A 24,269-nucleotide genomic window follows, 5' to 3' on the forward strand; every position below is an offset into this window, starting at 1 on the left:
TCTATAACCAGTGTGCACTTAAAAAAAAAAGACATGGAACAAAAGAAACTCCCAAAAGAGACTCTCAGGACCACAGGCTTTACTAGTAAATTTAAAGAAGAATAAAATAAAATTTTCTCAAGCTTTTCAAAACATAGAAGAGACGGAAACACACACTGTCATTTATGAGGTTGGGTGTTACCCTCATACTGAAACCAGAGACAAGGATATTACAAGGAAAGAAAATTACAGACTAGAATCCATTATGCTAAGAATGTAGAAATCTTTAGCAAAATAACAGCAAGCTGAACCAGACAGCATATTAAAAGGAACACACACTATGACTAAGGGAGATTTTTCTTAGGAATGCAAGATGGTTAAACAAAAGAAAATCTACCCATGTAAAACACTCCATGAATTGAGTGGGAACCCAAACCACCAACCCCACGATCACTTTAAGAGATGCAGAAAAGGGAGCTGACGCATCCTGACGCCCTTTCATGATAAAAACACTCGGGAAACTAGATAGAGAAGAGAACTGCTTCCAATGAGAAAGGGTGTTTATAAAAAGTTCACTGCCAACCTCATCCTCGATAGTGGAAGCCTGAAAGATTTCCTGTGAGATGAAGAAAACGATAGCCACTCCACATCATCCACAAAGGCCTGGCTGGGGAAATCAGGCATCAAAAAGAAGTGAAAAGCACTGAATTAGAGAGGAACTACATCTGTGGGTGGATGATATGATCTTAGGTGTAGGAAGCCTGTACAATCTGAAAAGCTGCAGGCACTAATCTGCTGAATTCATCACAGTCTCAGCGTGAAGGAACACGCTCGGCCGGTTGTTTCTTAACACTAGCACTGAGCAATCTGAAATCACCAAAAGGATTGTGTTAGAGTGGCATCCGAATGAATGGTGCACCTAAGAATGAGTTTAACCAAAGAAGTGTGGGATGTGGACACAGAGACAGGAGAAACATTCCAGAGAGAATACAGAGCACACCCAAGAAAATGGGAAACATCCCTGCTTGTAGAGTGAAAGTCATATTATTAATTTAATAAGCCAAGGTGGCAATATTAATGTGATCAACAGTTTCAGTACAAGTACTATCCAAATTCCAAAGGCTCTTTTTACAGAGATAGAATACGTAGAATTTCAAGAGGTCCTGAATAATCAAAATAATCTTGAAAAAGAAGAACTAAGTTGGAGGACTCATGTTTCCCGATTCATACTTAACCACAAAGCTGTAAGAATCAAAAGAGTACTATGCTGACATAAAGATAAAACATATGGAGCAGAGCACTGTAAGAGTTCATAAATAATCCCATACGTACATGCATACATACATGAGGCTGGCTGATATTTTTATAAAAGTGCTGTCATCATTCAACTGGGGAAAAATAGTGTTGTAAGGGAATGATGCTAGCACAAATGGATGTCCACATATTTAGGTTGAATTCCTTAGATTTCTATGTGCTAAATCTATAAAACTTGTAAAGGAAACACACAGAGTGAAATTGTCATGACTTTGAATTTGGCCAGTTTTTTTAGCTATAACAGCCAAAGCATGAAAAATGAGAAAAGCACCTAAACTGTACATCATCAAAATTAAAGTCTATGCCTCAAAGAACAGTATTAAGGAAGTGAAAAAATAACTTTAAGAACAGGAGGTAGTGTTTTCAAATCAAGTGTCTGATAAAGGGGTTGATTGGATGTGTAAAATACACTTACAATTCAACACAAAAAGACAAGCTACTCAAAGAGGAGCAAAAAATTTGAACAGAGCTTTCTCCACATACAGCGAAGGTCAGGAATCACATGAAAAGATAAGTCAAGCTCATTAATCCTTAGGGAATTAAAACCACAGTGAATATAGCGGGGCATGGTAGCGCACTCCTGTAATCCCAGCACTTGGGAGGCTGAGGATCTTTGCAGATTCAAGACCAGCCTGAGCTACAAGTGAGCCCAAATCCAGCCTGAATCGCGTAGCGAGACTCTGTCTCAAAAAGGCAAAAACCAAAAACCAAAAAACCCAAACAAAACACAGTGAAATTTCATTTCCCGTGTATTGGGATGGATGTAATTTCTAAAAAAGAAAATAGAGACAGGGGATTTAGCTCAGTGGTGTGAGCACCTGCCTGGCAAGCGCAAGGTTGTGAGTTCCATCCTGGGTACCAACCTCCCCCCAAAACAAAATACAAACAAAAACCACACACACACACACACACACACGTAAGAAGGAAAATAATAAATGGTGAGGATATGGAGAAACCAGCTGCCTGTGGAGGTGTGCAGTGGGGCATCCTTTGTGGAAAAGAGTGGTTTCATGGTTCCTCAAAAAGTTAAACATAGAATTGCATGATCCAGCAATACTATGTCTGGGTGTACACATATTGGGGTCTGTACCTAACCCCCAACCTCCTGAATGGATGCCTCATGAAGGCTCAAGGAATAAGACAAGTGGCATGGTTTTCAGGGCTGCAGGAGGAGTGAGAGCCTCAGCAGGGCTCCTAACTCTGCTAGCTGGCTGGCTGGCTGACACTAGGCAGCCCGTATTTAATCAGAACAAGCAACTGACTGGACAGTGGAGGAAACCTGAGCAGGATCTTGGGAAGGGTTCAAGGACCCTCAGAGCAACAGACGATGTTCGCATCCAGAAAGTCCCCAGGTGGCCTCAGCTGTGGCCTGTCTTGCCCCCTGAGGGGTCTCCTCATTCTCAGTTCAGTCATGCCCGGGCCACACCAAGGCCCTGCGTGTGTATTCAGCTTCAGCGCTCTCCAACATACACACCAATGACCGAAAACAGGAAAGCAAGCCAAGACCTAATGTGTGAGTAGCAGCCCTGGCATAAGAGCCGGAAGGGTGGAGGTAACCCCAAAGCCCATGCACAGCGGCGGGGGGACAAGTTGTGGCACACACATGCAATGAAATGCCACTCAGGCATGAAAGGAAAGAAATTCCAACACGATGTGGGTGAAGGCTTGAGAACATTGAGCAGGGTGAAAAACTGGACACTAAAGGTTACATTCTGTGTGGTTCCATGTGTAAAGTCTTTAAAATGGGTAAACCCATGGGGCAGAAATCTGACCTAGGTGCTGGGGATGGGTGGGTGCTTACTAAGCAGAGACTTTTGGAGTGAGGCAGGTGTCTGGGACTGAGATAGAGGTGCTGGCTGCACAACACAGAAATGTACGAAATGCACCAAGGTGCTGACTTCACAACGGTGAGTTCCGTGAGTTGTACCTCTCTGCAGAAATACTTGATATAGTGTACCTGTGACTAATTAGTGCTTAGGGGACCCTGGGAGGGCTCAGGTCATCAGTATGAGCTGTTTCCTACTGAGAGCATGCACGGGTAACCCCAGAGTCAGTGGTGTCTGCACAGGAGACACCCAGGTAAGGTCCGGGATGGTGACATCCCCGGTGAGCTTCCTGTACTGCCCCTCTTGAGTGTCACTAGGAATCTGTGACCTAGGTGATGGTCAAAGCAAGGGGAGAAACCGTTAGGATCCAAAGGCCTCAAGGAGAGCACAAGCTTGTAACCTAGTGCCTCCGACTGGCTCAGAGGTGTTGCATTTGCTAACTATCTGAGGAACACACAGCACAGGAGTGCAGCGTTCAAATGACATAGAGGTGTGGGTGAAGTGTGAGGCTGACCTTGGTGAACGGCCTTCTTTTTCTTTTTCTTTAAGAAACTGTTTCCTGCCTGTGCTTGAGAGTACACGAATAGTTGTTTTTGAAATGAAGATGTCACTGCAGATTTGCTTGTGGCCTACTGTGCTGGCTGAGTCTCGGGGTGCTGTCCATTCCCTGGGCACGCAGGGTGCTCCTCACTCCTCTGTGGCCGCTCGGTTGCCGTGATGCTGAGTAGCAGCTGCCGAGTTTTCTCATGTGCTGGCGCTGTGCTGTAGGCACAGCTTACTTAATTTTCACAGTGATTCTCTGCGACTTGGGATGTGACTTCTGCCTCCTTTTTGCAGAGCTACCGGAGCAGAGATTTGTGTTCTGCGCCTTCGACCCCACTGCCAGGCTGTGACTCCAGACTTCTGCTGCCTGGGAAGGGATGCTTGGGAGAGCTGGGCGGCTCGCTCCCCATTCCCATCCCTCCTCTCTTTCAGGCTCCGCGCTGTTCCGACTGTCAGTGTGTTCTATGATGTGTCTTGATGGTCTCCTGGAGTTTCTGCCCTGAAATTGAAAGAGAGCAGGGATAACTAAGGAGGGTAAAGCAGCCAGGAGTAAGGTTTGCAAAAGCCTTTCCCAAGAACGGCTGCAAATCTGTGTCTCCACCCCGGAGCACACTGCCTTCTGTCCTTGGAGCACACACAGAGCAAGGCTCTTACTCTGATCTGTGCTGTTCCCCCGGGTGCCCTGCTGTACAGCCAGGCAAGAGGCCATGGAGGGCTGGGGACCCTGGCTGGGGCCCTTTTCCTTCACCCTGCTTACTGCGTTGTCTCATTGTCTGAGCTCTAAAGGACAGAGTGACCATCATTGCTGACAGGTTTTGCGGGACCAGGTGAGGGACCTGTGGGATTTTGTTGAGGTGTGAGCCTTGCAGCATGGGCCCCTGAAGCTATAAGCAGGGAGAGAGGCCGAGGGTGCAGACAGCCTCCCATGCAACTGAGCAGCACAGACACGGCTTGCAGGCCTGGGTCTGGAACCAAGAGGAAGCTGAGGTTCCAGAGCCCTTTTCTGAGTTTCAGCAGAATGACAGAGGGCTGCTGTCTGTGTCCTGGTGACTCTAGCATGAATGACTGGGCCCACGTCTTGCCACTGAGATCCTAGCAAGAGTGTGCTTTGGGTAAAAATTGTGGCGTGGCCCACTAGATGTGCATTCTCAGAGTGCCAACCCGTGTTGAGATTCCTGTGCAGCTTTGGGGGCATTTTGGGTGAAACACCAGATTCATGGCAGGAAAGCTAAGCTCCAGGTTGGCTGCTCCCTAGCTCCTAGGGTCACATGAGGGCAGAACAGAGATTTGCAGAAGTTTCCTGGTTTCTGCCATCATCCAAACCACTAAGTGGAGAAACATTTCTTTCGGTTCATCTGACTGCATTATCATCTGTGGGTTCTGGCCAGGTCGCCTCGGTCTAACTTTGGTCTTCCTGCCCGTGTGGAAGAGAATCATGAGGGAGGGGACCGCAAGTTGTTGCCGCCCGCGTCAGAACAGGACGAAGGGTCCACCGGAAACAGCAGCAATGATGGTTCCCTCCTGGAAGGGGCCATCATCTCTACCAGCACGTTTACTTTTCTCGTTCTTGTTTTTGTCAGTGGTATTTTTGTGAAGTAGGACTTGGAAAGGCACCCTGCCTGGCAGCTGAGACAGTGTGCAGCTTTCCAAGCTCTGTAAACTGAATTGTGTGCATGTGAGGGGCGAGCCTGAGCTGTGGCCTGTCAGAGGGGCTCGGTGTCAGGGAGCCCCTGCCATCAGCCCATCGCCACCTTTCCTGGGTGTTGCAAGGTCCTCCCTACTTCTCCGCCAGAGGTGTCATTTTGCAGGTCTGCGACGGCAGAGCAGCTCACTGTTGTGACGGCGTGGACATAAATAACACTCGAGCTGTTCATGCAAGAAGTGGAGTTTGACGGTGCGATGACAAAAGGGAGGAGCCCAGTGCGGGGGGGGGGGGCGGGGGCGGGCGCGAGGAACACTTCCTCAGGGGTGGGGGCGGAGTCAGGCATTGGAGAGGGCGCTGGACTGCAGGTCCAGGGAGCCTGCGGCGGGGTGCAGCCAGGGCCCAGCGAGAGGGGCAGCACAGGCTCCTGGTCTTCACTGCTTGGCCACATTCCCTGACCCCTCTCTCCTCCCAGCTCACAGGAACTCACTCTGCACCCGCTGTCTGGCTGCGGGGGTGAGGATGAGCGCTTTACATGCACATCTTGGGGGACACTGCCCATGCTCAGGGGTGAGGGAGCTCACCCCTGTTGCTGTGCCTGTTCCTTGCTTGCTCTTCTGTGGCTCCTTCAGGGGCTCCTCTGACACAGAGCTCTGAGACCTGGCTGTGTGAATGGCAGTTAGGGTGTGCAGCTGTGTATTAGTCAGCTGCACCTTGCTGTGGTGAGATACTTGGAGTGGGATGCTAACCAAGAAAAGAGGTTTTGGTTTTGATTTTTACTGTTCTGGAGATTGAAGCCTGGGCCTTTGCACTGAGCCACATCCCCACCCCTTTTACTTATTGTCTTATTTTGAGAGTCGTGCTAAATTGTCCAGGCTTGAATATGAGGTCCTCCTGCGTCAGCCTCCCAGAGTGCTGGGGTTACAAGTGTGTGCTACCACACCTGGCTGAAAGTTTTAAGTTTTAGAGATTCAAGCCCAAGATTAGACAATTTGTGAGACGGGACCAAGGATCAGGGAGTCCACGTGGGGTGAGCAGTCATCGAGCCAGGACACAGTGGAGGATGGCCTAGCACTCCACAGCCCCTTCTAGGAGAGGAGAGGCCTCTGGTGACCTGCTGTCAGGGTCAGGCCTCACCTGAGGTCCAGACCCCTCTTGGCTCTTCCTTGGGCCTACGCCTTTACATGGCACCTTTGGGGGACACTACCCATGCTCAGCCTTGTCACCCCCTTTCTGCTATCGGGGTCACCATGGGGAGAAGACCCTGACTGTCAGTGTTTCCCGCATCTCTGCTCCTCTGCGTGCTGTGATGCTGTAATACCGGAGCAGGGCAGCACACATCCCTCATTTAAACTCGAGCATTCCCACCTGCAAGGATGCACAGAGGCCGGTACAGCTGGGCGTGCTGGGCTGGCAGTTTGCAGCCAATTCCTTGGTGGCAGCATGTCGAACCCCACTAGGGACTCCCCAGAGCACCCCGGCATGCGCAGTGATTCACGGGATGGTTAGAGCCTAATAAGCACATTTTGCGTGTTCCCCCTCCTCACCTCCAAACGCACTTCTTTTTTGTCTTTTTTAAGACGAGGTCTCGCTGTGCAGTTCAGGCTGGCCTTGAGCTCACTGTGTAGCCCAGGCCAGTCTTTTTTTTTTTTTTTTTTTTTGTCTTTTTCGTTTTTATCGGTACCAGGGATTCAACTCACGACTGCCTGCTTGCAAGGCAGGCGCTTATGCCGCTGAGCTAAATCCCCAGCCAGGCCAGTCTTGAACTCACAACGATCCTCCCATCTCAGCCTCCCGAGTGCTGGGATTACAGGCGTGAGCCACCATTTCCGGCTCAAACACACTTCTTAAAGGAGATGTGTGTTTGCCAATCTCGGTGTCCACTGTGGCAGTTCAGGTATTTGCTGATGCTGTGAAAAAGATTTGGTCGCGCTGAGGGATGGCGTCAGCTTGTTTGTTCTCATTTGCAGAAAATTGAGTGTCAGAATGAATCACAGTTGCTTGTTTGTGAGGAGTTGTTCTTTGCTTTGGAGGCTTTGGCCTGCCTTTGCTTGCCGAGCTCCTAGAGCCTTTGCTGATCTCTGCAGGAAGCTGTGGGTTGAAAGTTTTCCAGCCCCAGGAGCCCAGCTTCCCTTCCTGTCGGACTCCCTGCCTTTCTTCTAAGCCCCTGTCTGCTGTGTGGTCCTCTCTGGTGCATCAGACCTTGACATGTTCCCTCCATAAGTATAGGGTGAGTCCCAGAATGTGACGGGTGAGAAACCATCATTGCCTGGCCAGAGCAGTGGGGGTGTAGGGAGGGCAGAGCACGCGCACTCTGACTCCCGCTACTGTGGTCCCCGGACATTAACGGCTGCACTGTTCTCTGCACCGCCCTCCTGGGGCTGAATCTCACTGGATGCAACCACTCTCGCAGCAGCTACTGCTCTAAGGGAGCACAACAAGGAATGGACTCTCCAGGCTGTGCAGGTCCTGTGGTCACAGATCTGCCATCACTGACCGGGTGTTCACTGAGCAGGGTCGATGACCTCCATTTTGTCTGCTCTGTGTAACCAAATACGGAGTGTAAACCAAACCTTGTCACCAAGCTGTGACCCTGTGGCAGACGCTGGTGCTTTCATCCAGGGAGCAGCATTTGTTATAGTGCTGGGTGCCTGGTAGTGCTTAATATATTATCTCAGCAGCAAAGCACCTGCTTGGCAAGCATGAGGTCCTGAGTTTGATTCCCGGTATCCCTGCCCCCCAAAAAAGCACAGCAGATGTGTGATCAGCCCCACGTGGTCTTTGTCTCCGAGACAAAGTTTCTATCTAATCCTTTTAGGGTGCTGCCACTGGGTGGGGTTCATGGATGGGTTCCTTGGCCCTCGGGGTGGTCTAAACTCCCCAGCAGGGTGATGGGGAGCAGCCGTGGCCTTGGTGGCCTCTGTTCTTCTGATCACTGGGGAGGATCCTGCATGGCTCCTGCCTGGTTCTGCTCTCTGGGTGTTCCTTCTGCTCTCTCTCCCCTTTTGTTTCCGGGTCATCTCTCCTTAGTGGGTGGATGCTTCCCAGGCAGGGAAGCAGAGCTACCATGAGCATCAAGGGAACAGACACTGATTGCAGAGTGTGTGAGGGAAGAGAAGGTGGGCAGAGGTCACTTAAGGTGGGAGAAACAGATGCAACCAGAGAAGCATGGTGGCCAGCTGTCCTCAGCAGAGGGGCTGCCGTGAACACTGTAGTGGAATCTGTGGGTGGCCACTGCTAGAACCTATTGTCTCATGTGCCAGAGGCCTTCAGGGCACATAGCAGCGTTGCCTCTGAGGGTTCTCTATTAGGCACCCTGAGCCCAGCCAGAGCCCATGGAGAAGGGGCTTCTCAGAGGTGGGGGATAACCTCAGACCAGGACTGGGCTTACCATGTCAGAGTAGCAGGGTTTGTGTGGGCTGGTGCTGGGCTCTGTAATGAGAGCTTGGTTTACACTCTGCATTCAGTTACGTAGCGCAGACAACAGAAGAGGTCACTGCTGCCCTCAGCATTTCTGCAGGCCTCATGCTATAGATAAGCACGCAGCATGACTCAGCCGCAAGCTGACTGCCTGTGTTTACAGATGGTTACAAGTGTATGTGTATGTGAATGTGTGCAAGTGAATATGGGTACATGAGTGTATGTGTATATGCATGTGTGCTTCAGGTCCCTTGGTGAGTGTGCAGGAACCCCAAAAATGGGAGGTGGCCCCCAGGTGAGGGTGCATGGCAGGAGGCCTCTGTCAGGTCGGTAGTTCCCGGGGAGCAGGTCAGCAGGGGGTGGAGGAGCAGGCGGATGCTCTGGAGTGGCAGCAGCAGCCCGGGCTTCATGTGTCCTGGTGCCACTGGACCACGGCCCTCCCCCCAGGTCCTGCCCATTCCCCGAGCTCTTCCTGCCCTGTCTGGCTGACGCATCCTTGTGATGTCAAATGACTGCCCGGCTCTGAAACCTTGGCTGTAGTCAGATGTCTCTGTGTGTTCCTGTCTCTGCACTTGTTAAAGGGACACTTTCCAGTGTCCATGGCGCAGGAGTGCTGGAGGCTGAAGGCAGAACACTTTCAGGACTGCCCAGCCATGGCCCACAGTGATGCGTGCTCACTCACATGAGGCTCTAAGCTGTGCCTGTGCGGTCCTTCGTCCACTGTGCTGCCAGAGCCTGGGGGTGAGAGTGCAGTGTGTTGGCGCCAAGGGCTGTGTGACCTAGGGGCTCCACTGTGGGGCCAGTGGGGCAGGGCACAGACAGAATGGAGAATCTTGGCATCCGGCAGTGTGGAGTGACGTCAGGCTAAGGTGAAAAGACCACAGTGGGCAAACCTCCCAGCACTTTGTAGGGCTGTGCTGTCCGTCCCTCAAAGCAATGCAGAAACGTCCCCGACGAGATCTGAAAAGCTGCTCTGAGAGCTCCCGTCCTGTGTTTACTGATCTTGACAGCGGGGCTACCTTCCCTAGGTACTGAACCACTGCTGGGGGGTTACTCCACAGTGACTCTTTATTCACGCCAACTTCATTTGTAACTTTGGGTTTCCTTGAGGGCTTCAGGTATCCTAAATAGATTTCGTCAGGCCGAGCAATGCAGTGGCTTTCCTTTCTCACAGCCCGGTGTCAGCGCAGAGCCTCGTAAGTCCTGCCCACACTGTTCTCGTCGTCTGCTGTGGGCCATGCGCCCACACCACTCCCTGCCCTGAACCTGGGAGCGCTCCCCTGAGAGGTGGGGCTGGCCCTGCTGCCTCAATACATCACAGGGACTCAGGGTGCAGCACACCTGCGCCAAGTCAGTGCTGAATAAGTGCCACTCGTCACATCTGTGTTGGCTGTCCCCTGCTGGGTCACGTGTTTCCTCCAAACCCTGCGTTTTAAACGACACGCGTGTACTGCCTCCAGGTTCTTGTGGGTGGAGAGTCAGGCCCTGGCCAGCCATTCCTCCTGCTCTGGGTCTCCTCCAAGCTTGCAGTCAGGTGTCAGGTGGGAAGACAGTCACTTCACAGTGTACACAGGATCTGCTTTCACACGGAGCAGTCTGCTTTCTGGCCACCAGTGGTAAGATGCGCTTCCTGGGAGCTTGTCATGGTCATGCACCCCAATTGGGTGCCCCAGCTTCTCATCTTCGTGCCCTCAGCAGTATGCCCATTACATTAGGGCATTACATGTTTTTAGGACCAACCACCAGGTCCTCGCTCCACAGGGGGCTCAATTTCCTGAGGCCAGGATCACTGGGAGCTGTTTTAAAAGTTGCCTACTGCAGTTACGATCAGTATTTATTCCGGTTTTTTGTTTTGTTTTGGTTTTTGTTCGTTTGCTAGCTCTGCGCTTCAGAACAGTAAATATTATTTTGTACAATGTTGTAGTATATACAACAGTGAAAATCCAGAATTTGAAGTGTGAGGCCTTCATTCCCTGCAGCCAGGGCCCTGTGTCTTCCCAGGGTGCTGTCTTACTCAATTGAATGCTTGTGATGAAGGAAAGGCTCACAAAGGAACAGTTGGTTCCTTCTGCAGGAAGTGTGATTAAAGTGAAATTGATGTTAATCTTTTTTTTTTAACAGTTAAGGTCACACTTTCAAGACTTCTTAGATAAACTGAAATCTTTTGGTAGCCACAGAGTTTGCACATTGAGACAGACTGCTCTCTGGGGAGGCCAAGAGGCAATAAGGACTGCTGGAAGAAACGCAGGAGAGGCAGCTCTAGACCTTGCTCATTCCCTGTGTAAAACCGATGTTCTTCTTTCCCTTTAACTCATCTGAGAAGGAGGGAGGAGAGATGTGAAGGGAGTCTGTCCCCAGAGCTGGGGGAGGAGACAGATGTGCTTCCGGGGCTTGCATCTTCTGCCTCCTCTGGTTTCTTCAGCTCAGTAGAAGATTCTCAACCATTGGTAGGGTGTAGACACTGTCCCGCTGTTGCAGTCTGAGCATGTAGGGACTCAAGGATTTGCCAACTCCAGAATGAAGAGAGGCAAAGAGACAGAGTGGCAGGAAGGGACGGCACTTTTGAAAGCTGACAATATCCTCTTCCTGGGAGCAGGTTCTTTAGGATGGGTGATGCATTCTTTTCAAACACTCATCCAAGAGCCTGAGAAGTCTGAGATGAGGTACTCTCTTTGACACATGTCCTTGGACAAGTGGCTCCATTTCTTAGTCAGGCGTGATCAGAGGCATGCAGGAGGAGAAAAGCAGTTTCATGGAGCACCTTTCCACACACGGCAGATATAGAGCCACGCACTGGCTCGCAAGGATCACTGGGCACAGGATTCACAGCATGCATATGCAGTGTGTTCAGGGGAACAGAGTATGATGTAACGATTTGACAAGGGATTTAGAACTACCATGTGAAAAGATACACCTGAAAAAATACCATAATTGATATTAGGAAATTAATACATAGTTTTATCATCCTATTAGACACATCTGTAGGAAGAACTAGAAGATAGGTGTAAAGAAAACTTCTGAACATAAATTCAGAAAGATGAAAAAAGATGAGTACAATATAAGATATATGTAATAAAGTGAAAAACTTTAATATAGGCATCATGGTGTCTTCGTTTTTTGTTGTTGGAACAAAATTCCTGACTTCTGAAGTTAAAAGAAGAAAGGTTTATTTTAGATCACAGTTTGTAGAAATTTCAGTCTGGCTGACCCCAAGGCGGCAGGGCACGGAAGAGGAGAAATAGTCTGTGGAAGGTAAACAGCAAGCAGCAAGCAGCAGTGGCAGTAAGCCTTCCTTTCCCTTTTATTCTGTCCCGGTTACAAGCATTGTGGGTGGTGCCCCTGACACCTAGGTTGCGCCTTCCCATTACTCACATCCAGAATGATGCTAAACCAATCAGTGGACTAATTTAATTACCACACCCTTTATCCCTGTTCACGAACCCTTAATCCCAGCATCCCATACCCTGGATCGGCTGGGGATTTAGCTCAGCGGCATAAGCGCCTGCCTTGCAAGCAGGCAGCCGTGAGTTCGATCCCCGGTACTGAAAAAAAGGAAAAAGACCCCCCCCCAAAAAAAACCAAAAAAACAAAAAAAAAAACACCCATACCCTGGATCCAGCCATCTCAGGAAAACCCCACCTATGAGTGCTTGAGGCTTTGGGGGGACCTCCAGGTAGAAGTCATAATGTGCGGAGTCTCAGCAGAGATTTAGTGGAGCAAAAACAATACTTGGGGGCTGAGGCTGCAACTCACTGCAGTTGTCCTGACCTGGCCTCCTGAGTGCACCACCATACCCACACCCACTTCATAAATGAATTAAGACGTTTGGTGCCGTATACCTTTGACACATTTCAAAATAATCATAAATGGAAGAGTGGGAGTGTTGTTTGAAGGGAGTGTGCTGAAGCTCTTTACTCACATGGGTTTTTCCTGAGATAGTTTTGTGATCTCATTTCTGAAACCCAGTAGAATGCTTGCAGCAGAGAGGTGGCCTGGCACCTCTACACCAGAACAGAGTGCTGGTGTGGGGAAGGTGGGGTCTGATCTCCACTCCTCTCTATGGTGCCAGGCAGGGGCGCCCATGCAGACTTAGCATGGTGAGCAGGGCCACCTGGCCCTCCTTCCTGAGGGGCTGCCGTGAGGACCATATGAGAGGATGAGTGTGAGCTTTATGCAGAGGTCCCGTGACCCGTCTGAGCTGCTCTTGCCCCTTCTTGTGCCCTGCTGCTGCTTATTTCTTATCTTCCCAAGTGGATTCTTCTGTTTTGCTTGTCAGTTTCTGCTCCTCCAACATGGAAACTTATTTCCTGCATGTGGGCTTCAGATCTTTCCGAGTGGGGAACTGTGGACATTTCCAAGCCAGGCTTATCCCTCTCCAGGGGCATTTCTGTAAATACTTACACTCGTTTATGCGACTTGTATGTTTAAAACTAGATGTGTAAGCAGTACTTCCCTGAACCGCCACCCAGTGGGCAGGGAAAGCAGTCTCCTGAATCTGACTCAAGGGCAGGACCCACCTTTTTGAACAGGAGAAAATTAGATTCCATTTGTACTATATTTTAGCTCCCCTTTGTGAATGGATTCTTTTTTCTTGGACAGAGTAAAGTCACACTATGTAGTTCAAGCTGGCCTTGAACTCACTGTATAGCTCAGGCTGGCCAAGTTATGGTGATCCTCCTGTCTCAGCCATCTGAGTGTCTAGATTACAGCCATGCACCACAATTCCCAGCATGTAAATAGAATTGTAAAACTTTTGCTATAACATATATGTTTGACACATGTCAAAAACACCCCTGAATGGAAGAGTGGGGGTATTGTTTCTGGGAATGTGTAGAAGCTCCTTCCTTATATCATGTTTTCCTCAGATAATTTTGTGGTCTGGTTTCTGAAATGGGGTAAAGTGCCTGTAGTTGAATTTTCTTGTTCAAGTCCTTTTTCTCAGAACCAAGTATGGAGGACGAGGTTTCCTGCTGTTGTTGAGGCCACCAAAGGAGGGCGTGCAGTGTGTGCAGTGATGAAACAGGCCTGTCGCAGACTGGTGCACGGTCATGCTTTCTGCTTTCGTGGCACAGTGATTACTATGGTTTATAAGGATTGAACCCTTAGTAAGAAGTACTTCTTCCCTGGTAAGAAGTGCTGGGGATGCGTTGGAGCCGGTCCACACCTCCATGATGCTGTTGGGATGGAGGTGGAGATGCAGGAGCAGTTGCTGAATTGGAGCTCTCCACAGGGCCAGTGGTGGTGTGGGGTGAGGGTCAGGGCGTGAGCCTGGGTGCGCTTAGAGAGCACAGTATGTCCACACTGGGCCTGTGGCTCTTGGAGGTACGCTTGGCTTTTGCTGCCTGCTGGGTCACAAACCCAGAGCAGAGGCGAGGGCCGTATCCTCTCCCCGCCTAGCCATGGGTGTGTGGAAAGTGTGCAGTGCTCAGGGCTTGCTCTGCGTCTGGCAGAGCATGGTGGGAGCCTGTGGTCCCCTGTTCTAGTGGGAAGGGCAGTGGGGCTGTCTGGAGCTGCGGCCTGGATTCTGGGGACCCAGCAGCAGCTGAGCTACAGGGACTCACCAGATGGCTCTCGCTCTGTTGTCCCCCATATGGGACTGAGCGGGTTTCTGGGGTGCTCTTGGCTTCTTCCCCCACCTTTGGGGCTGGAAAAGCCCAAACCCGTGACTGTCCTTGTTCTCTCTGTTTCTGTGCTCACCAAGTCCAGCTGCTCTGTACCTCCTTCTACCGTAACTTACCACTAACTTGCCTTCCGTCAGTGTTTAGGACGCAAAGACTTTATGCAGGTAAGCTTTCAATTAGATGCTTAGTAACTAAGTGGTGATGGAATAGAACAGATAATACAACAATCTGTGCGGAGAGGGGTGCTGGAATTAAATGGTAGGCAGAAGGTCTCCAGTTTAGGATGGCTTGATTTTGGATTTTACCATGATATATAAGGTGTAACCACACAACTAAACTGTTTTCAATTTCAGTGTAATACTCATGGAATTACATGAGATATTCAATACTTTATTATAGGATAGGCTTTGTGTGAGGTGATTTTTGTTCAGTTGTAATTCGGTGGAATTGACCTTGACATTTAAGGTAAGGTAAAGTAAGCTAGGCTACACTATCAGGTAAGTTAGGTATTAAACCAATACTATTCATTAACGAGTCAGGTGTTCATGCATGTTTTTCCTTATGATATTTTCAACTTAGCATGGATCTATCAGGACACAACTCCATTGTTAGTAAAGAAGCATCTGTTATGGACGTACCATATTCTACCTCTTTAACACCAAGTGGTATGGATAAAATCAAGGTCTAAAAGATCATTATATGTGTAATCATTTAATTTATAGTTCTTTTACTTAGATCATTCTCGTTTTTAGAAATCATACTGCAGTGAATATTTTCTGCTCAGTTTTTCTTCTTTACTTTCACGATGTGGAGCGCTGACCCCAGGGCTGTGGTACTCCTGTCGTTTGTAATGTACTTCTTTCTGTCTGAGGCACACTGATGTGTGAAGACACCCGCAGGAGACATCCTTGTTAGTCCCCAGAGCTTGGCACTCCCTGCAGAGCTTCCTGCAGGGCCAGAGGACCAGCAGAGTTTGGAGGGGAGATGGTGGTGGAGCTGTGAGACCAGAGTGACCGGGGAGGTGCTACCTTGATCTCCACGGGGATTCTCTGCAGAGCTGACTAGAGATCTCCAGGCCTTTCTCCGGTCCAGGGAGGTGTTGTGTGTGGAGTTCACTAGCGGCATCCACCATCCACTGTCCACTGTGGGGGTAGGACTAGGAAGCAGCAACACCTTTGCCTGTGAGTTGTGGTTCTTTACCTTAGGATAGCAGACTAAAAGGGCGTTGCCACCGTTCTGGGACAGAGGGTGGACTTGGGCTTGGCTTTCACCAGCAGGTGGTGACTTGGATTTTATAAGATTGCAGCCCAAAGTTTGTGGTCTTGATTTCACAGTTGCAGGTTTACATGTGGTTAACTAGTAGGTTAATTGGGACAGCAGAGATCGTCGTAATAGTCTGTGGCTGCTTCCCAAGAACTATATGAGGGGCAGGAGAGCAGCTCAGTGGGACTCAGTAAGTAGGTGGTTTGCTTGGCCCTGATACCTGTCTGATGCCAACTGCACAAAAGAGAAGATTGGTGACCCCTTGGGAGAGTTCCACGGAGATCAATCCTGGGCCATGGACTCAGAACTGGTCCTGTTTTCTGCTCCTCAGAGACAGCAGGGTCCCCCCCCCCCCGCCCATTCACTGCTGTCCATGTCACCGAAGCTCTGTCTTCCAAACACGAGGCTGTGAGGGATTGGAGCTGCACGAGGTGAAACTAGAAAGCACTCACAAAAGGTCTGTGAGCTCTGGGAATTGGCAACTTTTTAGAGAAATTAGTGCTTGATTGATCCGACTTGCTAGGAGCCCTGAGAGAACTGGACGGGGATTCAGAATGTTTGGTCTTGACTCTGCAGCCAGCTGTGTGACCTTCAGGAAGTCTTCCTGTTGCAAAACCAGAGGACTGAACAAGAGGGGTTGTGACAGTCTTGGGATCTTGGAAATGGAAGACATGCCCAGGATCGTACCTCAGTCGGAGGAGGGCCACTGAAAATAAAGTGGCTCCAAGCTGTGGGCTGCAGGGCTCCCCAGCCACTTCCCGGTCCCCGGGCTCTGCCTTCACCCTCGGCCCTGCTGTGTTTTCTGCTCCCCTCTGTGTTTTCACGTGTGGCCCTCGTGACTCACTGGGCCTCTCCTTTGGGGTGTGTGTGTGTCTCCACTGTCTCCTTGGGTCCCAGTCCCAACAGGCTGAGGCAGAAAAGGAAATCACAGTGCCCAGGGCACAGCTCTGCCAGCTACTGTGGGCAGGTCCTCCCCTTGCGGCCAGCTGAGGAACAGCAGTGCAGAGCCCGCTGGCTGGTCACAGGCAGGGTTTCCTTTGGGGTGGGGGTGTCAGGGATTGAACTCAGGACCTTGCACTTGCCAGGAAAGCGCTTGTGCCACTGAGCTATATCCCTGGCCCCAAGAATGTTTCCTTTTTTGAGACAAACCCAAAATTCGACTATCTGTTAAGCATATGAAAGAGAAGTGCTGAGAATAAACTTGTTCAAAAGAAAAAAAGAGGAGAGACAGAGGGACAGAGAGACAGAGAAACAGTGCTGACCATCCAGTGTCTCAGCTCAGCTCTAAGCCAGCTGGCTGCACTGACTCCTGGGAAAGCAGAGCCCTTTGAAGGTGAGGGGTGGAGTTTCAGGTTCCAGGTCGGTCTTGCCTTTAGCCTGGCTCCACTGCCTGCTTTGGGGGCTTGGGTACAAGAGCCCAGCCCTTGCTTGGGTGGAGTAAATGGATTGACACCAAAACAGCAGCCCGGATGGGCAGGTGAGGTGGCCTGGGGCCTAGGGGTGATTCAGGAGCAAAGAATGAATAAGTAAGGACCCCGAGCTTGGGGAGAGGCCCCTGACACATGGCAGTGCGTGAAGCGGCTCGCCTTCAGGAGGCTGGAAGAGACGTCTGGCTCATCTTGGGGTGCGGGGCTGCCTTCTTTTCCCATTTCTGGAAGTGTGAGCTCTCTCCTGCATGTTACCTGTGGCTGAGCGGAAGGTGCTGGGCCTCTTCAGGGCCAATGTGGGGACCCGGCTTGGGCCACAGGAAGGAGCTGTGGGCACTGGGACCCTTCTGCTGCCCACTGTAGAGGAGCTGCCTGGGCCTTGGCCTTGGGGAGCAGGACCCAAGGAGTGTCACCAGTTGAGGCCCCATGCCCTGGATGCGTGGGAACTGTCCCCAAGCATAGGATCTAGAAGGAACCTGAATACTTTAGACTGTATGGGATTTCTAATTTTATTTCATGTATTTTCACCATTTTCTCCTTGGTCTTTTAGCGGGTTTGTAATTCAGGAGAACCACAGCACCTCTTCCCTTTCCTTGTTGACTATGTCTTGCGTTTGTTGCTGATCCATCTCAAAATGTCTCTGAGATTTCTCGAGACACAACTCTACCGGCAATATGCGCGTCTGTGCTGAGAAACCAGGACCCTTGCCTCTCTCCTGCTGCCTCTCCAAAGAGCAGTGCTTACCTACAGGGGGCAGTGGCTTTGCTGGACTTTGTGCTGCTCTCTGGGCAATTTTCTAATTTCTCTTTTGCCCAATTTTAATTTCTACCATTGCTATTTTGATTTCTAAATGATTGCTCTTATTTTCTGATATCTTTTAAGAGAGGCCTCTGTTCTTCTTCTGTCGGGGCTCAAGGTCTGATTTTCATAGCTGAGTATTTGAAAGGTTAAAATGCAAATTGAAAGTTCCCTTTGCACTGAGGCTTGTGGGTGGGCACATATGTGGTCTTTAGTGGGGAACCCTAATATTAGACTTGGGGGATTTTTTTTTCTCTTACCCAAGCTTATCTGGGCCTGTAAGGCTCAGGGGTCAGCACCTGGCCTTCCCCTAGCATGTGAGATGTTTCTAAGCCCGGCTTTCCTGGATGGTGGTCTTTCCATTTCTTTCTGGGGCTCCAGGATAAGTCTGTATGCAGCCTGCAGCCGTCCTCATTGGCTGGAATTCGCAGGCACCGTTAACCTGCTGTCCACCTGTCCCCCCTTGCCAGCCCTTGGGATCACCACTCTTTCTCAGGTCCTGCATCCTCCTGGATGTGTAGATGCCTCCTCCTGAGGGCAGTTTCTTCTGTCTCTTTGACCTTGTGAGTTGATGTCTTTTGCTTCCTCAGCCACTTTGCAAGTGTGTAGGAAGGGAAGGGAAGTAAACACAGGTATTCTGTTACCAGCATGCAACTGGACCACTGTCCCAAACAGCTTTAGAAAATTGTTGAACTGAAAAAGATTTGAGACAAGACCTTTAGAAGGATTAAGCACAACTGGAGTTTATTATCCAACCACCAAATTCCAAAGAGAAAACGTTAGAAATATAGAGATAAAAATTCTCTATGTCTCACAGGGTGCTTGCTACCTACAGAAACAGATTGTGTTTTTCTGGTTTTTTTTTTTTTTTTTTTTTTTTGAGGGCTAATAAGATTTTAAGTAAAACCAACTGTATTTTTAGTGAAGCTATGTGTTGTCATATGTAGTCTCTGAACCTGCCTCTGCCCATTTCCAGATTTCTGGATATGCGTGTGCCGTGAGCGCGCTCACTCTGGGTTATTTATCATAGGTGAGTGGGACATGTTTGTGAAACTTGTCTTTGCAATGCCTCTTCATGTCCTATAACAGCAATATGAGTACAGTGTAGAAAAGACCAGTGAGAGCTCTCGCTGCGCCCTCCTCCACCCCAGGCCCATCTGCTGGAAGCGGCCAGTCCTGTCCTCCAGCTATGCGGTCACGTTGGGTCAGAGTTGTCCCTGATAGTCATGGCCACGTCCTCTTTCTCTCCTAGGACACCGGGGTTGGAAAGTCGAGCATTGTGTGTCGCTTTGTCCAGGACCATTTTGACCACAACATCAGCCCGACCATTGGGTAAGTTGCTGTGTGTTCTTTCTTTCTGGGGCCCTTCGGGCGATCACTGCCTCTGGCCGAGCCTTTCGCAGGCCACTGCTGCCCTCCTCATCTGCGAAGCAGTCCTGACTGAATAGCAGGCCAGAAATTCAGCAGTCTCTGAGCCATAGGTCCAGAGAGTGTCTGTGGAGAGGAACCCTGTGCCTGGGTGCCTTTAAAACAGCAGGAGAGGAGCCCCTGTGGGAGCTCTGTCCCTCTCTTCCTGGGCCACCTGCTGCAAATAGATGCTCAGAATGGCCCTGGAAAGAGCCCTGACTCTGCTTGCAAGACATGCACCTGGGAGGCACCCCAGGGCAACTGTCCCTGGATGTGACCACTCGAGGATTAGGGACAGTGCTTACGGGGCAGTTCCTCACGCTACCCTGGATGTTCTTTTCATTTTCTTTAACTATTTGTTTTGTATTTTTTGATGATAAAAGTAAAGCCACTAACACATTGTGAAACATGGTTCTGGATGATGGGGGGACAGACTTTTGTCTTCTACTTTCTAAACTTATTTTAAAACATTTAAGGTGACAAATATGTACACTTTTGTAATGCTTTTTCTTTCAAATAAAAAGGCAGTGCATGGTGAGACCACAGACTGTGCTGGGTTACCCAAGTGTCCACCATGGGGCCATCTTGGTCACAGTGTGTCAGTCAAAGTGGGCCACAGGTCAGGCCAGGGTCAAGGACAGAGAAATAAACTCTGCTCTTGAAGGAAGGAGCAGCACATGAACAAGGACTCTGGAGTCAGTGTTGGTGGCCATTGTGGACAGCACAACAGGTGACCATGCTTTGTCTAATAAATGCATTTGGGTGATTTGAGGTTTATAAAAAGTTATTGCTGACATGGTGTGCATGGCTGTAATGCCAGTGTATCTCGAGAAGGTGAGGCAGGGAGGTTCTTAAATTTAAGCACAGACCTGATAATTTAGTGATATAGTGGGACCTTGTCTCAAAAACATTTAAGTATTTGCATCTCTCAAGTGATCAGTGATGTTGAACATTTTTTCATATATTTATTTGTTGTTTGTATTTGAGAAATGTGTATTCATCTCAGATGCCTACTTTTGGATTGTGTCTTTAAATTTGCGAGGTATGATTTTTAAAAAAATTTTTATATGTTCTAGATATTAGTCCTTTTTTTAAAAAAAAAAAGAGGGAAGGGGCTGGGGATTTAGCTCAGTGGCATAAGCACCTGCCTTGCAAGCAGGCGGTCGTGAGTTCGATCCCCGGTACCAGAAAAAAGAAAGAAAAAAAAAAAAAGTTCAAAAAAAAAAAAAAAAGAGGGAAAACAATAAAAATCAATCAAAACAAACCAGTGTAAAATATACAGGACTTCAAAACATTATGAAATCAACAATAGTTACCATAATGCCTTTTGATGTCTTCAAAATAGCTGCAGATAACTTCAGACACAGTAAAAGTCAAACAGAACAGAATAGAATAGAAACAATAAAAATAAAAAATGAATGCAATAAAGGACTTCAAAACAATAGTAAATCCAAAATGGCTTCCATAATATATCGTGCTGTCTTTGAAACAGCTGCTCATGCCATCGGATTTGACAAAATCAAACAAAACAAAAGAGAATAAAACCCAACCCAACAAAATAATGGAAAAGATATAGGACTTCCAAAACAGGACCATAGGGAATCAACAATGGCTGCAGCCCTCAGAAGGAGATGCCCCCTAGATACCCCACTACGTATCCCTATCCTCTGAACCCATGATCAGACCACTGGCCCTGGACTTGCAATGTTAGTGAAACACCAGAGCACCACGGCATCCGATTGCATTTCACCCCATAGCTATCACCACAGCCTGTGTTTCTCCGGATAAGCTGGTCACTAAGCCGGTCACTTACAGCGGGGGTGGGGGCGGGGGAATGGTGCTTCTTGTATTGCCAGCCGGCACAGTGGAAGGGGCTGAGGTCTGGCTTTTTCCAGTCCGGTGGCAGCCCACACATGGCGCTGATTCCTAGACTGGGCTTGCTTGCTGGTCTGCCTTTGTTCTCTTTTCCCCCAGTCTGTGAATGGCACTGAGAGAGAGGCTTGGATCTGGCTGTTCCTGGTCTGGTGGTGGCCTGCACATGGTGCTGGATCCCACACTGGGCTGCTTGCTGGTGTTGATATAAGTCTTTTTAAAGTCTGAGGGACAACTAACTAAACTTTTTCCCACTCTGTGGGTTGTCATTTCACTCTGTTGGTGATTTTTTTTGACATGCAAAAGCTTTTTAGTAGGATGAGATTCCAGTTATTGGTTTCTTATAGTATTTCTCATTCAGGCATGGTTTTGTTCCTGAAAACTTTGCCTACACCTATGTCTTCAAGAGTTCTGTGGATTCCAGCATATTTAGTGTTCTTGTTACAATATTTAGATCTTTGATCCATTTCTATTTCAGTTTACTACATGGTGAAAGATATGGGTCCAATTTTAATCTTTGATTGTGTGGAGATCCAGTTTTTCCAGCACCATTTATTAAAGAAGTTATTTTATTTTAGTGAATGTGTTTGGCACCTTTGTCAAAGATATGGTAGCTGAGTGTGTATGGAGTTGTTTCTGCATCTTCTATTTCTTGTTTTTTTTTTATCCTCAAAGGTCTGTGTTTTTGTTTTTGCTAGTACCATGCTATTTTTATCACAGTCACTTTGTAATATAATTTCAAGTTAGGGATTGTGATACCCCCCTCCCTTGCCTTGATTACTGAGAACTGTTTTTGCTACTCTAGGTCTCTATTTTAGGTATGTTTTCTCTAGTTCTGTTAGGCATGCTAATGGTACTTTGGTTGAGATTGCATTAAACCTGCATAACGATTTTGGGAGTATGGCCATTTTTGCTGTGCTGGCTTTTCCTATCCATAAGCAAGTGATAGTGTTCCATTTTCTGATATCCTCTTTTGTTTTTCAGTGTATTGTAATTTTAGTGTATAGAAATTTCACATCCTTTGTCAGATTGATTCCTATCTCACTTTTTGGATGCTATTGTGAAAGATGAGTTTATCCTAATTTGTCTGTCAGTGAGTTTGTGTTTGTTTACAGGAATGATGTTGATACTCCAGAAAGTGGCTGTCATCAAGAAATCAACCAATAACAAATGCTGGAGAGGCTGTGGGTAAAAAGTAACCTTTCTCCAGTGTTGGTGGCAGTGTAGATGATGCACCCACAGTGGAAAACAGTGGAGATTCCTCAAAAAACCAGGATTGGCCAGGTGTGGTGATGCATGCCTGTAATGCCAGCACTTAGGCTGAGGCAGGAGGATCACTGTGAGTTCGAGGCCTGCGTGGGTTACATAGTGAGTTCATGGCCAACCTAAACTACATAGTTAAAACTTGTCGCAAAAAGACAATAATAAATAAATAAACTAGAATTAGAGTCCTATTTGACCAGCTCTTCCCTTTTGGGTATTTCTCAGAAGAATTAAAAATGTCATACTACAGTGATAGATGCACACCCATGTTTATAGCAGCACAGTTTGTAACAGCTAAATCTTAGAAACAACCCAGATGCCCATCAGTTGAAGAATGGACTCATTTTGCTCAGTTTTTCTGTAAAGCTAAAACTTAGCTAACAAAGCATCAATTAAAAATTATACTGTTAGCTGTAGTGTTAGTTTTTAATGTAATACTCACTATAAAAACCTTTTAAACATATGGAAATACAGAAAATAAAGTTAAGAGTAAAGCCACAGGACCTTGCTGGCTTCCCTTGCCATATCCTTCAGTTGACAGAACTAATAGATGAGCCCAAGAGGCGGCTTCATGCAGTCAGTGTTCTCTGTGTAGCTAGGTCTTCTGATAATGATTTCCGGAGATGAAGGTTTTTAGCACCGTTACCCACACACGGCAGCCCGGTGCCTGCCCAGTGGGTGCTCCCCACTCTCTTTCCTGGCTTGATTTCCTTGACAGAGCCAAGAGTAAAGGCTCAGTGCTCTGACTGCAAAGCCCACTCTGGGCTGGGGCTCAGAGGCAGAGCCCATACTGTACCAGCAAGGGCCAGGGGGTCATGTCACTCTGAAACCTTAAGCATCCAGACTTTCTAGAAATAAGAATATGTATATTAATCTTGTCATGTACTTTATACATTTGGACAGTTTCTGATGTTACGTAATCTTCAAAACCATGATAAAAATCATACATTTTTCTGACTGTGAAGTATTATATACATATGATAAACACTTGGAAATGAAGAAAATCGTGAGTAAAGATATAAAAATTATTGATAATCTGCCTTCCAGAGGTAATCACGTAAAACATTTGTTATACTTTCTTCCATCTTTTTCCATTGTATGTTTTATAAAATGTATTATATAGTTTATATTTTTAAATTTTTTTATTTTAAAGAAATCAAACCAAACCAAACAGAATAAAGCTGATCAGAACAAAACAATGACATCAGTACAGGACTTCAAAGCAAGATAGTAGGAAATCAACAATGGCTACCATAATACATCCTATTATCTTCAAAATATCTGCCCATTCCATCAGACACAGTTAAAACAAACAGAACAGGCTGGGGATTTAGCTCAGCGGCATAAGCGCCTGCCTTGCAAGCAGGCAGTCGTGAGTTTGATCCCCAGTACCGATAAAAAGGAAAAAGACAAAAAAAAAAAAAAAAAAAGGCAAACAGAACAAGACAGAATAAAGCCAAACCTAACAAAACAATGAAAGTAATACAGGAATTCAAAACAAGATAATAGAAAATTAACAGTGGTTACTACCTTCTCTTTTTAGATGTTTCTTCCTCTATCACTTTCGTAATATCTATTGTACATTTTTGATCCCACTAACTTTTTCAGTTTTTTATGCTAGGAGATAATCCAGTGTTCACTCATGTGAGTCTGAACCATTTCACCCATGAGCACGATCTTGAGTTGCATCCTTTTACCTACAAGAGCTTTGAGATTATCCTTCTTTCTAGCTGAGTAGCTTTCCATTATATGAGAATGCTGTATCTTTATTATCCATTCTGTGATAGATGAGCAAGCTACTCCTGCTTTTTTTGGTTTCCTGTCACATTGTTTTCTTTTCTTTGACTTTCAGTCTATGAATTTCTTTTGAATTAAATGTGTTACTTGTATATAG

The 24,269-nt window shown here is 47.8% G+C and overlaps 1 protein-coding gene across 3 annotated transcripts in view; it reads left to right on the forward strand.

The window, feature by feature from the left end:
* The window catches only part of Rab31 (RAB31, member RAS oncogene family), a 103,300-nt gene that overhangs the window by 24,473 nt on the left and 54,558 nt on the right, over positions 1–24,269 (forward strand). For all 3 annotated transcript variants that reach the window (XM_003464432.5, XM_063231982.1, XM_063231981.1), the window contains exon 2: positions 19,086–19,165. In XM_003464432.5, coding sequence (XP_003464480.2) covers positions 19,086–19,165 — 80 coding nt within the window. The remainder of the gene's footprint in view (positions 1–19,085; positions 19,166–24,269) is intronic.

This window comes from Cavia porcellus, unplaced genomic scaffold (assembly GCF_034190915.1).
Source record: "Cavia porcellus strain 051 isolate PalLab524CR breed Dunkin Hartley unplaced genomic scaffold, mCavPor4.1 scaffold_20, whole genome shotgun sequence".
NCBI lineage: Eukaryota > Metazoa > Chordata > Mammalia > Rodentia > Caviidae > Cavia > Cavia porcellus.